The sequence below is a fragment of the Podarcis gaigeae genome (assembly GCF_964106915.1).
Source record: "Podarcis gaigeae genome assembly, chromosome: 13".
NCBI classification, from domain to species: domain Eukaryota; kingdom Metazoa; phylum Chordata; class Lepidosauria; order Squamata; family Lacertidae; genus Podarcis; species Podarcis gaigeae.
The window spans coordinates 2,162,379-2,177,927 of NC_139689.1; the positions used below are offsets into that span (position 1 = coordinate 2,162,379).

A 15,549-nucleotide genomic window follows, 5' to 3' on the forward strand; every position below is an offset into this window, starting at 1 on the left:
TGTTTTTATTATTGGTTGTTAGCCGCCGTGAGCCCGGTCTTGGCTGGGGAGGGCGGGGTATAAATAACATTTATTATTATTATTATTATTATTGGCCTGATGCAGCCAGACGCCTCTTTCTTTCTTATGAAAAACAAACACATTAATTTTTGTTTCGGAACGAACAGTTTAATAACATGTGCACTTAAAATGGCTTTATCAACTACAACAAAAACGAAAACCCTCCCAGCACCTTCTGAAGAAAAACACCCCAATAATAACACAGTGTGTCAGTTTCTGATGATCTCCCCCCCCCCTTTGGTCTCTCGCAGGGGGCCCTCCTTACCCGCCGACCCCGTACGCCGCTGGCAGGGGGAACTATGACACCTTCCGAGGACAGGGCGGCTACCTGAACAAACCACGCAACAGGTAGGTGTTCGTGCATCTAATTGAAGCCAGAGCAGAGATGGGCCGCCACAGACCCATTGTGGAGGGGTGTGGGGCTGTGCCTTACAGGGGGGTTGGAGAGGGCACAGCCGGGCCCCAGTGCCCCCATCTCACCCCCAATTCTCTCCGCAGGATGGTGCGAGGCGACCCACGGGCCATAGTGGAGTACCGAGACTTGGATGCCCCAGAAGACGTCGATTTCTTTTGAGCCGGGAGTCGTCCTACCAAGTTGGGTTTCAGTTCTGCGCCCCCCCTCCCAGCTTTTTGTTTTTTAAAAAAATGAAGCCGCTCATCCTGCTTGCCCCCCACCCCTCCCTGTGTGTTAGTCTCTCTTCCACCCCCCCCCCAAATGCTGTGTCCTTTTATGGGTATTCATGTTAACTTTTCCAACGAGATTTCAATAAACGTCCCTGTTTGAACACCGTTTCAGAGTGGCGTTCCTGGGTTTAGTTGGGTCACCTATCTTGCCCTTTTAATTCTGGAGTTCTGCAAAAATTGACTCCCCCCCCCCTTAAGGTAGGGGTTGGCTGGGGGAGTCCGTTTTTTGGCTCTGGGAGCCGAATCTCGCAAGGCCAACTTCGACGCGGGGAATGGGGGCAACCCTCCTGTCCATCGTGATGTTGCCTGATTTGACGGGTCACCAGCCCCACCCCCCACGCCGAAATCCCTTGCGAGGGCTGTGGAGCCTGAATAGAGGAGAGGGCTTTCCAAGCTGCCCCTGAAGAAAGATCCGCTCTTGCAAAGAGCTTCTTCCTGTTAGGATTTTATCTATCCGAGCTGCTCCAGCGAGTGGTTCTGGGCAGGCAGAGAAAGATAAGCCTGTTTTTTGGGTCACCTCTGACAGGGACTGCCTAGTTGCACAGCGATGGGAGGAAAAATCTGGACCTGCCTGTTGTGTCTGCTTTATGACATTTGCAGTTTGGAAGACGGGACACAGGAACCCGCAGCCAAACTGAGCAGGATTTGAACCCGTGCCTGTCAATCAGGAATTGAATCTTGCTGCTTCGGCAGCGGGGGCCCGTTCCTCACCAGGAGCAGGCACTTGTGGCAGTGCAGAATTGAACCCAGCCCCCCTCCACAAGTGACACCAGCGGGGCGGGGAATGGGATGAAAATGGGTGATTTCTGGGTTCTATCTGCTCCAAGTCCACTCTGAAGAGCGAAGGGAGGCTTCCGGGCTGCAGCAATGCCACTGTTCAACCCGGGTAACTTTAAAGAACTCTGAACAAGAAGGCTGTTAAACCGGCCAGCCCCTCCGTGGGGCGCACCCTAGACACCTGAGCCCAAACCATGAAACGGGGGTATGTACCTTATTCAGGTGCCATCCCCTTGGGGGTTGCCTAAAATGTTTGGCTCAATCCCAGAGCTCCTTCCACACTTCCTCCATCCTCTCCATCGAGACCCCGTGGACGGTCAGGGACTCCTTGTACGCTTCGGGCTCGTCCTTGGCGACCCCCCACACCTGGAAGCGCCCCTCGTGGCGAAGGGTGATGCCGGCAGCCAAGGACAAGAACCCCAAATACGGCTCGTCGAGAGGGAAGACGGGCAGCTGCAGGGAGACTCGGTAGAGCTCCGGGATCAAGGCTCCGGGCAGGATGGTTCCCCCCGCGATGAACGGCGGGTAGTGTTCCAGCGGGTAGAGGAGGCAGGGCACCGCGGCGTCCCCGGTCCTCAGGACGGGCTCCTCGTTGGCCAAGTTCCCGTGGATGAATTCAGAGGCTCTGGGGAGGTCCTTCAGGTACTGCGTCAGCTCATAGGGGTTCACAAAGATGTCGTCGTTCACTGCAATGGCAGGACGTAAGGGTTAGCGCTCGGTTTCCCGTTAGCACAGCTCCTACCATTGGGGTATTGTATTCTTTAACATCGTACCATTCCTGTATGTTTCCAAGCACAATTCAAAGTGTTAGTGCTGACCTTGAAAGCCCTAGGTAAAGGGGTAAAGGGACCCCTGACCATTAGGTCCAGTCATGGCCGACTCTGGGGTTGCGGCGCTCATCTCGCTTTATTGGCCGAGGGAGCCGGCGTACAGCTTCCGGGTCATGTGGCCAGCAGGACTAAGCCACTTCTGGCGAACCAGAGCAGCGCACGGAAACGCTGTTTACTTTCCCGCCGGAGTGGTACCTATTTATCTACTTGCACTTTGACATGCTGTCGAACTGCTAGGTGGGCAGGAGCTGGGACCGAGCACCGGGAGCTCACCCCGTTGTGGGATTTGAACCACCAACCTTTTGATCAGCAAGTCCTAGGCTCTGTGATTTAACCCACAGCGCCACCCACTTGAAAGCCCTAAACAGCCTCAAAGGCCCAGTGTACCTAAAGGAGCATCTCCACCCCCATCGTTCAGCCAGGACACAGGTCCAGCTCCAAGGGCCTTCTGGCGGTTCCCTCGCTGTGAGAAGCCAAGTTACAGGGAACCAGGCAGAGGGCCTTCTCGGTAGTGGCACGCACCCTGTGGAACTCCCTCCCACCAGATGTCAAAGAGAAAAACAATAACCAGACTTTTAGAAGACATCTGAAGGCATTGTATTTATTGTATTTTAGTTAAACATTTTAGTTAAACAAACATTAAAATGTCACACATTAAAAACCTCCCTAAGCATGGCTGCCTTCAGACGTCTTCTAAATGTCAGGTAGTTGTTTTTCTCTTTGACATCTGAAGGGAGGGCATTCCACAGGGTGGGCTCCACTTCCGAGAAGGCCCTCTGCCTGGTTTCCTGTAGCTTTTCGCAATGTTCCTCTTCTGCATCAATAACTGGATATGGGTAAATGCACAATACCCCCAAAGGAAAAAAGGGAGTTCGTCAGTCGCGCATGTGCAGAAGCACTAAATCACGCTATGCGCAGAAGCGCCGAATTGCAACCCGCACGTGCCGTTGGTTGCGAACATGCCTCCTGCACGGATCGCGTTCGCAACCCAAGCGTCCACCGCAGTCCCAATGCTACAATTCTCGGGATTCTCCACTGAAAGAAAAGACCAAACCCCCAAAGAAACAGGTGTGTGACCCCTCCTCACCCCCCCAACCCATAGCTGTCGACCGTCCCTTACTTGGCGGGACAGTCCCTTATCCCAGCACCGTGTCCCGCTGCTGTCCCTTCTTGATGATGTCCCTTAAATTTCCCGGGTTTCAAAGGAAGCAGCTCCTCTCCCTCCCTCCCTCCCTGCCGGCCAGGGAGGAGAGAGGCTCCAGCTGTGTTGCTTGGCTGCATTGCTTACCCAATAAGAACGACTGGGGGGTGGAGCTTGCATGCCTTGTGCCAATCAAATCGGCCGCGTTGCCTGGGGCCTTTGCTCAGCGCTTCCCAGCAGAGAGGGGACGGTGGTTTTCCTTGCTGCATCCCCTTTGCCGGGTGGCTGCGCTGTGGGAACCACCGCTTGAGGCTTCGTTTGGCTGCTGGCTGGGCTTTCTGAGGGGCTCAGAAGTTGAACATACCTGTGCTCTGAAAATCCCTTATTTTGGCTGCTGATCCCTTCTTTTCCCCTTATTTTCAAATCTGTAAGTTGACAGCTATGCCCCAACCTCACCTGCACCCACTCACCTTTGAAGACATAGGCCACCCCCTGGCAGTGGTTGTGGACCCACTGAAGCAAGCAGCGCTCCTTCAGGGACTGGTTTCGGGGAGACTCCCCAAAGTCCCACCACAGGACGTCTCTGAAGGCTTGGATTTCCTGCAGCAGTGCCTGGGCCAGACTGTTTTCGGAGGCCGTGGCCACCAGGAAGACGGGCTGGAGGAAGAAGCCATCCATCGGCCTCTGCTGGGCCCAGGTCCGGCGCAGGAGAGCTCTCCTTTCCCAGGACGCCGGGTGCGACTTGATGGCCAGGAGGAGCAATGGGGCAGGCCAGGGGCCGCGGCACCAGGCGTCCTCAGAGACCAGCTCCCGGCAACGATAGCGCTGCAGGTGCGGGTACAGGGCGAGGTGGACGCCGAGGTCCAGCTGGAAGCGGCAGCTGCCAATCTGCAAGACGACGGACCTGCGAGTGGCGAAGACATTCTCCCAGTGGGTCAGGCCGATGTACAGGATGATGGAGACCAGGAGCCCCACTGCGACCCCCATGTGGAGGGTCCTTCGGAAGGGGAGCTGTGGAAGCCTGCAGAGAGCCAGGAAACCATTCTTCAATACTTAGTTTCGTGGGACCACAAGGACCAGCTATTATTATTATTATTATTATTATTATTATTATTATTATTATTGATACAACAAGAAAAGAGAAAACACAAATACCAAATTTCACACAGGGATAACCATAGACACGTAATTTTCTTAACAAACGATAAAATATAAATTGGTCTTCACACTAAAGACCCAACCTCCTGTCTATTCCACATTTCGATTCCATATTACTTATTGCCAATACACGCTTTTATCATAATTAAATTTTTTCTTAATATACCTTAATTCTTATATCTACCTTGCAACTATTACTGAAGTTCCTCAAATGCTGCAACAGTTTAAACTATTATATTTATATTTCAAATATTCTTTGAAAACCTCCTATTTTGAGACAAATTCCTGTTTTGATTTATTCTTTTTTTTCTGATAGACCATCTAATTCAGCATATTCTGTCAGTTTTTGGATCCGATCTTGTATAGAGGGAATTTCATTACTCTTCCATTTTGCCGCAATAAGATGATGATGATGATGATTATTATTATTATTATTGTTATTATTATTAATTGAATTTATATACCGCCCTATACCCGGGAGTCTCAGGGCGGTTCACAAAATAAAACCAAGATATAAAACCACAAAATACCTAAGGAAAACAAAAACAACGACTCAATAGCCTCCCCCCCGCCGCCCAAAACACCACATTTTAAAAGGGCATAGGATGTCAATCGGATCACCCAAAGGCCTGGTTGAAAAGGAACGTTTTTGCCTGGCGCCTAAAGGTGTATAATGAAGGCGCCAGGCAAACCTCCCTGGGGAGAGCATTCCACAGACCGGGAGCCACTGCAGAGAAGGCCCCGTTCTCGCCTTGCCATCCTCCGGACCTCTTGAGGAAGCAGCACACGAAGGAGGGCCCCTGAAGATGTTCTCAGGGTCTGGGCCGGTTCATATTGTTAACGGAGAAATCTGAGGTCTCCCTTGGACAAAAAACAAGGACCCCAGCCAGGAATACCAGAGCAAAACAGCAGCCAGGAGGCTTGGACTTTACTGAAGACTGTTGGGAAAGGACTCCCACCTGCCACCAGGTGGAACAAGATGGAAGCCCCAAACAAAAGAGCCCCCAAACGTTTATTAGCTGCTAATCCCCATGTTACACCCCCCCCAAACTACATCACTCATACATCAGGGTTACATCATGAAAGGGGAGGTCTGGTGGCAGTAATCTGAGCATCCTGGACCCTGCCCCATGGTTCCCCTTGCCCTCCACCAAACACCCATCAAGTGGAACAATAAAGATATTTACATTTCCCTGTTTCCCAGCCAAGTTCATCCCACCCTTTTGTCTCCATCTGGGCTTGTTATTTCTGGAATGGCTACCTGTCTGGCACTCAGGTATCAGGAGGCCAGGGATTATCACTCAGGCAGAGGGGCTGCTGAGGAGCTGAGCTCACAGGTCTAGATGAATTTCTGAAGTTTTCCCAGTGAGCCAGTGCATAGATCCATTTATCAGTGAATTCTTACATTTGGTATCGTGCAGCAAAGGCCCTTTGAATAGATAGGAAGAAACTGTGATGAAGTGTTTTGTGGGGACAAGTCACAAAAGGGATTGTGCTGATTTTGGTAGTGGGCTGCATGTGCAGGATATCTGCTGGAGGGGCAATCCCCCCCCCCAACCTATACATACATTCCTGCAACAATAAGGAAAGAAGCGGTCTTTGAGGTCTTGCGGTCCTGATCCATTTAAGGCTTTGTAGGTCGAAACCAGCACTTTGAATCAGGCCCAGAAACGGATCAGTAGCCAGTGCAGTAGGGCCAGGATCAGTGCAATATGCTCAAACCGTCTTGCTCCAGTTTGCAACCAAATTCTGCACTAGCTAAAGTTTCTGAACTGTCTAGTCTGATGGGAATTTTATGGTCTTAGACATATATTAAATGTTCATAAGTGTACCAACCAAGCACAAACATAGATCAGCACAGGAAGACCGACTTGGAACCATTTTGATTCACAAACTGTCCCAAACTGATCAAATGTTTTCTCTGCAAGGTCATAGGAAAATGGAAAAGCCTCTCCATTGTCTTTTCCTTCACAAATCCTGTCTTAAGGGTATGTCTGTGTTTGAAGAGGGTGTGAGCCTGTGACCTGGCCCAGGAACTAAGTATTTATCATTACAAAAGACTAGCCAGGCTCCCCAGCTAATCCAATCAAGTGAGCATTAACAGGTAACCTGCCAGACAAGAGAGAAACAAGGACAGGAGGAAAACAACATTCAAATTTCTTTTCTGTGCTGTAGGTATGATGTATCTGAGGGGTGGTCTTAGGTTTCTTAGGTTACACCCCTTCTGTGATGTATGTATGATGTTTCTGGGGGTGGTCTTGATCTATAGGGTGGCAATTTCAAAAGTCTTTATAAGGCCTTGCGCGTCATATTTCTGGGTCCCTCCTCTCTCCTGCGGGTGAGGGGAGCACCCTGTTGCAACAGATCAATAAAGATCCAGCTTACTAGCTGCTTTGCTTCTCAATATTCTCTGGTTGGCCTCTGTTATTCTCTCCTACCAATAGGGAACCCACGTAAGGACTCTATATAGGCTCTTGGATACCCCGTAAGGGAAAAAAGGGCAATTTTTGTTTACAACAGTATTGAGGATGTTTTAACAGGATGGCTGCAATTCCACCAAATGAATGATGTGTTTATGTGTGATAAGAAAGTAGGATTTTATGATTTTTTAAAAATCCAGATTTCAAATTGGACTGTTGGAAGGCAGGACCAAATTATTATCCAAAATGTACAATTTTTTTATTAGAATGGTACACCAAAGATGAACAAAGGAGGTGATGATAAAAGGGGCAATAGATTTTGGGTACAATATCGAGCATGATGCGTGGGTGAGATTGTGTAATGAGAGTCTAAAATTTATAGCATGTGCCACCCTGAAAGAAAATATAATGAAAATGATGTACCACTGGTACTTGACGCCTGTGAAATTGGCAAAAATGTATAGGATGAGTAGTAAATTATGTTGGAAATGTAAAGAGAAGGATGGCGATTTTTACCACATGTGGTGGTCATGTGAGAAATCAAAATCATTTTGGGAACTGATTTACAACGAATTGAAAAAGATGCTTAAATATACCTTCCCCCCCAAAAAGCCAGAAACTTTTTTTGCTGGCCTTGATGGGAGAGGAAATTGGAAAAGCAGATCAAAGTCTATTTATGTATGTGACAACTACTTTGTTTGCCCCAAAATGGAAAATACAGGAATTACCAGCGGTGGAGGAGTGGCAGACGAGAATGATGGATTGCGCAAAACTAGAAAAAATAACCTGCAAGATCCGAAACCAGGAGGAAGCAAAATTCCAAAGAGACTGGAGTAAATTTATGGATTATATAAATAATAACTGTAGAAATTTGAAGACACTAGTAGGACTGAAATAAATCTTACAACATGGACTTGATAAAATAAGATGAAATTGCGGGAAGTAGACTGAAATAGGAATGGAGGGAGGGAGGGAAGTCATTGCTTGGCAGAGTGATGGACAAGGAAGTGTGTGGATGATTGTTGAAATTGTATAATTAAAGCTATGGTTTTCCCAGTAGTGATATATGGAAGTTGGACCATAAAGAAGGCTGATCGCCGAAGAATGGATGCTTTTGAATTATGGTGCTGGAGGAGACACTTGAGAGTCTCATGGACTGCAAGAAGATCAAACCTCTCCATTCTGAAGGAAATCAGCCCTGAGGAAGGACAGATCGTGAAGTCGAGGCTCCAAGACTTTGGCCACCTCATGAGAAGACTCGACTCCCTGGAAAAGACCCTGATGTTGGGAAAGATGGAGGGCACAAGGAGAAGGGGACGGCAGAGGACGAGATGGTGGGACAGTGTTCTCGAAGCTACCAGCATGAGTTTGACCAAACTGCGGGAGGCAGTGGACTTCCGGGTTGGCACCATCGCCGAATGGCGGACTCCCTCCGAGCTCCGGAGGGAGTCTGCTCGGCAGGGATTGGGTCCCGCTGCGCCGGCGACGCGGGCACCCTCAAAAACCATGGGCGCAGAAGCCCATGGACCTGGTGACTCGGCGGGCACCGTTTGCGCCCCCCCGACCTGCGAAGGAGCCTTTTTAAAGGCTACGGAGCGGGGGACGGGGGGTGGTGTGGTGCTATGAGTCCTCCGCTTCCCCTGCCGAGCGACGGAGAGTGCTGACTTATTCCATTGAAAATTTGGACTAAAAATAACAACCCGTGAGTAATTGGGAAATCGGATCTAAAAGGAAAAAATATTTTTTAAAATTCGGAACGAGCGGGGGAGGTGCAAAAAGGAAGTCCGTCTCCCTCCTGTTGTAGAATGATTTAAAGCAAAGATCTGACAACTAAGATCGAGAGAAGGGTCTGTTTTTTATTGACAAAAGTTATTAATTTCACGATGAGAAACTACAAGATTGTGCTGGAGGCGAAAAGTGGATTGGGTGAGCTAAAGTGCAACCCCCCGGGAACCGGGAGTGATCCGGGAGAGAGCCTGGCGAGGAGATATAGAGATTTTGACAGCTGTCAAAGTAGCTGTCAAAGTTGGATAATAAAAAGAGAACTTTGTTACGATGACTTTGCCGGTTAGATTCGTTACAATTTGGATATAAATTGTTGAAAATAAGGGATAACAAGTTAGTTTGACTTTTGGGTGTGATCTGGAAGGAAACTAAGTTACTATAATCCCTCTAGAGGGGGCTTTGGGACACTACAAGAATCGCTGTAAGTAGAAAAATACTCATGGAATTGAACAGGACTTTTTATCTCCTGGGAAAGCTGCAAAAACGAAACATTATTTTGTCTACAGAGGTCTCTACACTAAAGGAGACAATAGATATATCTATTGAAGAATGGAAGGGACTTGACGCAAGTTTTTGTTCCTGAATAAATAAAGCCTCTGTAGAGGAACTAGAAGCTTTTGGAATTAGAGTGTTTTTGCAGCGGAACAGGAAAAGAAACCTGAGGAAAGTGAGGAAAGAAAACAACAAGAATTTGGATTAAGCTGGAAGTGGGAGCATTTGGGACATTCAGACTTAAAAGGACTAAGAAACAAAATTTGAGTTTTACTCTTAAATATAGAGATCTGGATGGAAGAAAAATGGACCTTCTTGAGATAGAGCTTTTCCAAGATTGGGTGTTTGAAACTAAAGACTACCAAAAAGACGGCAAAGACTACTAAAAAGACGGCAAAGTGGAGCTGAGAGAGATTTGGACATGGATGTGGGGTCTCCAGGCTGACAGCAGATAGATTGATGGACATTGGGGATCGAAACCGGGAAAGGGGGGAGGGAAATTCGGAATCCAAAGGGTGTAAAACTATATTCTGAACTATGTTTTCTTTATTTTTTTATTTCGTTCTGTTCTGCGTATTAAAGAGGGGAATTTGTGGAAGGGAACAGGGGTCGATCTTAGGGGGGGGGGAAATTTTAAGTTGAAGGACGGTGGAATATAAAGGGAAAGTGGTCATATAAGATGAATTAAATTGAATATTGGGCCAATTATAATAAGCTTAAAATTTGGGGTAAGAACTTGTGGAACTAATTTAATGAAAATGGAATACAAGAGGGGGAGGGGTGGGGAAGTCCTGGAAAGATGTTAATGTAAGTAAGGCCTAAATGCAAATGTTTCTTTCTTTTTTTTCTTTTTTCTTTTGGATTTTTCTGGAAATTTTAATAAATATGATTTAAAAATAAAAAAAAAGAAGAAGATAGGAGTGCCTGGCGTGCTCTGGTCCAGGGGGTCACCAAGAGTCGGACACGACTAAACAACAACAACAAAATGGAAAATTAATTTTTAAAAAGCATTTGGGGGGAAAAAGGAATGCTCTCCCCAGGGAGGTTTGCCTGGCCCCTCCGTTATTTATTTTTAGGCGCCAGGCGAAAATGTTCAACCAGGTCTTTTGGCTGAGTAATATTCTACAGCCGAAAAACCCAATGCTGGTCTAAGCTGCATCCACAGGTGTCCAGAACTAGGGAAGTTATAATCACACCTGCCCTCGTCAGACCCCACCTGGAGTCCTGTGTCCGGTTCTGGGCACCCCAATTTAAGGAGGACATGGACAAGCTGGAAGGTGGGCAGAGGAAGAGGACTGAGATGATCAAGGGCCCAGAAACCAAGCCTTATGAGGAACGGTCGAAGGAGCTGGGTACATTTAACCTGGGAAAGAGGAGACTGAGAGGAGATATGAGAGCCAACTTCAAATATCTAAAGCGCTGTCACACGGAAAATGGAGCAAGCTTGATTTCTGCTGCTCCAGAGCGGAGGACCTGAACCAGTTGATTGAAATTGCAATAAAAGAGACTGACCAATAATTGCAGCCAGACAGGTTATAGCGAGTAACTAGAAAAATGCAGAAGAGCTAGGGGTGAACCAATGGAGGAATAAACTGAATCATATTATAGTTTTAGAATACCTAACTGTGAAGATATATAGAATGAAAGGGTTTAAGGTCCGTGAGAAAGAGGAGGATTGGTTTGAGAAGATAATTGAATTTATTTGAGTAGGTTTGAACAATTTGGGGCAATTAAAAATGTTAAAAGTGAAATAAACCTTGTGGAGGGAGGAGCGTTAAGGTACATAGAAGTGTACATTTGGTTAATTTGAATATGTTATTATTGTATATTATTGAATATGTATATTATTGAATATTTTATACCCAATGTATCAGCCGCCTGGGGATTTCACTTTTTGTGTTTTGGTGGTTGGTGTGTGTGTGTGTGTGTGTGTGTGTGTGTGTATATATATATATATATATATGCAGGTTTTGGTGTCCTCGGGTGTCTTCCCGTGTAAAAGTTGGGGTGTCTAGGCGACGTTTCGACGAGGTCTCACTCGTCATCTTCAGGCTGGTGCTTTCGGCTTCTTGTTACTGGAACAGAGCGGGATCTCAATGTTTGAGTTCCTATAAATACTGTAGAGGGGGTGTGGTGTCTAGCCTCCAATGTTCTGGGCAGAGAGGAAGTTCCCAGGCTAGTGTGCCTTTTCTTCTTTTGTTCCTTAATTACTTGAGAGATACCTTGAGTGATTTCTTGAGTGATATCCTGAGTACCACTTAGGTGGGTCATTAGGTGTGGATTAGTTGCTAAAGTCTTTGTGTCTTGACCTCTTGAACTTTGTGAAGAGTTTTCCTGAGAAGATGGCTGTATTGCACTTAGTTGTGCTTTGGCTTGGCTTCGTGTATAGGGGCGAGCTGTGGTTTTGTGGCTTGTGTCAGCCAGATCTGTGTAGGGATTGCAGGGGGGTGCAGCATCCGGAGGTGCCACCATGGATTGGCTACTGGATGGTGTCAGTAATTCATCTGTGGAGAGGGTCTGGGTTTGGGTCTGGTGTGGTTGATTGGTGTTGGCGTTCTGTGTGCCTCTGGATCTGGTGTCAGTTTTTGTGGGGAGGGCTAATTTCCAGATGTCTGGCAAGCGGGATGTGTCGTCACGCTTGTTCATGTTGTGAGGGTGTTTCTCTATCTCGATGGCTTCCATGATTATTCTCTTGTGGTGATGTTCCGTGTTAAAGAGCAATTTGGAATCTGCAAAATTAATTTCGTGTCCTGTTTCTTTCATGTGTTGGAAAAGAGAGGAAGTTTTTTCTTCTTTTTTGACGGCATTCTTGTGTTCTGCGATACGTGCATTTATTCGTCTGTTTGTTTGTCCAATGTACGTGGCTGGGCAGACTTTGCAGGGTATTTCATAGATCCCTTGGTTTTCCAACTGGATTTTATCCTTGGGGTTTCTGAGGATATTGGCTATTTTTTGGTTGGTGCAAAAGGCTGTTTTGATATTGTGTTTATGGAGGATTTTGCTAATTTTATCTGTAGTGCCCTTGATATAAGGAAGGAGGGCCATGCCATTGTTTTCTTCTGTGTCTTGGTTTTTGGGGGGTGTTTCCTTTTGGATTAGCTTCGTAATCCTGTTTTGCTGGTATCCATTGGCAATTAACACATTTGAGAGATTCTGTAACTCAGTTGTCAAGTGGTCTTTGTCAGCCAGGCGTTTGGTTCTGGAGATGAGAGTCTTGGCTACGGAGTTTACTTGTGCAGGGTGGTGGTGTGATTGTGCATGTAAGTAGCGGTTGGTGTGTGTTTTTTTCTGGTAGATAGTGTGTCCTAGGGAGCCATCAGGTTTTTTGTAGATTAGGACGTCAAGGAAGGGAAGTTGGTTGTTGGCTTCTATTTCCATAGTGAATTGTATTTTGGGGTGTAAGTTGTTGAGATGTGTGAGATGTTTCCAAAAGGAAACACCCCCCAAAAACCAAGACACAGAAGAAAACAATGGCATGGCCCTCCTTCCTTATATCAAGGGCACTACAGATAAAATTAGCAAAATCCTCCATAAACACAATATCAAAACAGCCTTTTGCACCAACCAAAAAATAGCCAATATCCTCAGAAACCCCAAGGATAAAATCCAGTTGGAAAACCAAGGGATCTATGAAATACCCTGCAAAGTCTGCCCAGCCACGTACATTGGACAAACAAACAGACGAATAAATGCACGTATCGCAGAACACAAGAATGCCGTCAAAAAAGAAGAAAAAACTTCCTCTCTTTTCCAACACATGAAAGAAACAGGACACGAAATTAATTTTGCAGATTCCAAATTGCTCTTTAACACGGAACATCACCACAAGAGAATAATCATGGAAGCCATCGAGATAGAGAAACACCCTCACAACATGAACAAGCGTGACGACACATCCCGCTTGCCAGACATCTGGAAATTAGCCCTCCCCACAAAAACTGACACCAGATCCAGAGGCACACAGAACGCCAACACCAATCAACCACACCAGACCCAAACCCAGACCCTCTCCACAGATGAATTACTGACACCATCCAGTAGCCAATCCATGGTGGCACCTCCGGATGCTGCACCCCCCTGCAATCCCTACACAGATCTGGCTGACACAAGCCACAAAACCACAGCTCGCCCCTATACACGAAGCCAAGCCAAAGCACAACTAAGTGCAATACAGCCATCTTCTCAGGAAAACTCTTCACAAAGTTCAAGAGGTCAAGACACAAAGACTTTAGCAACTAATCCACACCTAATGACCCACCTAAGTGGTACTCAGGATATCACTCAAGAAATCACTCAAGGTATCTCTCAAGTAATTAAGGAACAAAAGAAGAAAAGGCACACTAGCCTGGGAACTTCCTCTCTGCCCAGAACATTGGAGGCTAGACACCACACCCCCTCTACAGTATTTATAGGAACTCAAACATTGAGATCCCGCTCTGTTCCAGTAACAAGAAGCCGAAAGCACCAGCCTGAAGATGACGAGTGAGACCTCGTCGAAACGTCGCCTAGACACCCCAACTTTTACACGGGAAGACACCCGAGGACACCAAAACCTGCATTCCTGTACCCGTGAAAATCTACGAAAGCATATATATATATATAAAGAGACTGACCAAATATTAGGAAGGGCTTTCTGAGGTTGTTAAATCTTTTATTGGGTTTAAAATTGCTGGCTCTCTGCCTTGCTTCAACCCAAGATTGTTTTATATACATTTTTACTGTTGATGTTTGTATTGTTAGATTCCTTTGCCGTGTTTTACGGTCCTGAGGGCAGGGTGCAGCAATGGAATTAAAACCAGCTCAAAACAACTTACAACCGCAGATATATGCACAGTCCTAAAAAGGTACATCTCGAGCGTCAAAGGCCCCCAGGATGGAGAACATTTATTTCATTGTGAAATCTCTTCCTGGGATGCGCCCTGAAGCAATTTATCTCTCTATCTCATGCACACGTATCTGTGATTGCCTTCAGGAGCCCAGATTTTATCCCACGTGTAAAAACCATCTCAAACCCAAAGAGATGAGGTCAGGGATGAGATAAAAAAGAAATCTGCGGAGAGGAAGGCTTCTTGAGAGAGAGGAAATGAAGTCTCGTAGGAACGGCTTCCGCTGATAAATTGGTTGCTTCTGCAAAGTTGCCAGAGTTAAACCGAGCCCAGATTTTGGCTGGGCCCACGACGTCCCTGCAAAGCGGTCCAGAGGCCCAACCTCTTTGTCAACCCGCTTTGGCGAAAGAGGGGGACAGGGAAGCCCCTGCAAGAACTGCACCCTGTCCTTTGTCTCTGCACCCCACTCCTGCCCCAAAAAGCCCCCCCCCCACTGCCCCTCTACCTACGTACCTGCCAGCAGCAAGCAGCACCTCCCTGAACTTCAGGGCAGCCATCTTTGTTGAGGGCAGCAAACAGGGCCCAATCCTGCAAAGATCAGGCCTGGCTTGAGCCGTCGCGGTGCGTCAACATGCAAAGCCCTGGATATTGCGATAGGAATTATGGGGACTTAGATATATGTTCAATGTCCATAAGTGTACCAACCAAGCACGTACATAGAGCAGCACAGGAAGACTGACCTGAAACCATTTTTATTCCTCAAACTGAGCAAATGATTTCTCTGCAATGTCAAAGGAAAATGGAAAAGCCTCCCCATTGTCTCCTCCTTCAGAAATCCTGCCTTAAGGGTATGTCTGTGTATGAATAGGGTGTGAGCCTGTGACCTGGCCCAGGAACTAAGTATTTATCATTGCAAAAGACTGGCCAGGCTCCCCAGGGTATCCAATCAAGTGAACATTAACAGGTAACCTGCCAGACAGGAGGTAAACAATGCACTCAGATTTCGGCTGTAGACCGCCCTTTCTGTGATGTATGTATGATGTTTCGGGGGGGGGGGGGTCTTGGACTCCAGGGTGGGCAATTTAAAATGTCTATATAAGGGTGGGCACACCTTGGTCCGGGGTCCTCCTCCTTTCCTATGTGTGAAGGGGGCACCCTGTTACAATAGTTCAATAAAGATCAGACTAGCTGCTTTGCTTCTCCATATTCTCTGCTTGGCCTCTGTTATTTTCTCCGACCGATGGAGAACCTGCAAAGGACTTTATAAGGGCTTTTGTCTTCCCCATAAGGGAATAAGGGCAAATTTTTGTTTATTACAACAATAATTTTATTATTTACACCCCACCCCTCTGACTGGGTTGCCCCAGCTTCTCTGA

The 15,549-nt window shown here is 47.0% G+C and overlaps 2 protein-coding genes across 4 annotated transcripts in view; one reads left to right on the plus strand and one right to left on the minus strand.

Annotated features, from left to right (window-relative positions):
- The window catches only part of SRRT (serrate, RNA effector molecule), a 36,890-nt gene extending 36,045 nt beyond the window's left edge, over window positions 1-845 (plus strand). For both annotated transcript variants that reach the window (XM_083706624.1, XM_083706625.1), the window contains exons 19-20: window positions 312-408; window positions 559-845. In XM_083706624.1, the coding sequence (XP_083562750.1) occupies window positions 312-408; window positions 559-634 (173 nt within the window). In that variant the 3' untranslated portion in view covers window positions 635-845. The remainder of the gene's footprint in view (window positions 1-311; window positions 409-558) is intronic.
- LOC310828933 (acetylgalactosaminyl-O-glycosyl-glycoprotein beta-1,3-N-acetylglucosaminyltransferase-like) lies at window positions 147-14,820 on the minus strand. Of its 2 annotated transcripts, none has more exons than XM_083707020.1 (3): window positions 14,687-14,820; window positions 3,963-4,513; window positions 147-2,207 (listed from the first exon to the last, which is right to left on the minus strand). In XM_083707020.1, exons 1-3 carry the CDS (start codon window positions 14,728-14,730, stop codon window positions 1,780-1,782), a joined length of 1,023 nt encoding a protein of 340 aa, XP_083563146.1. In that variant the 5' UTR covers window positions 14,731-14,820; the 3' UTR covers window positions 147-1,779. The 2 variants fall into 2 exon arrangements, with proteins under 2 accessions (XP_083563146.1, XP_083563147.1); XM_083707021.1 differs by having other exon boundaries at window positions 14,683-14,791.
- Window positions 14,821-15,549: the final 729 nt, after the last annotated feature.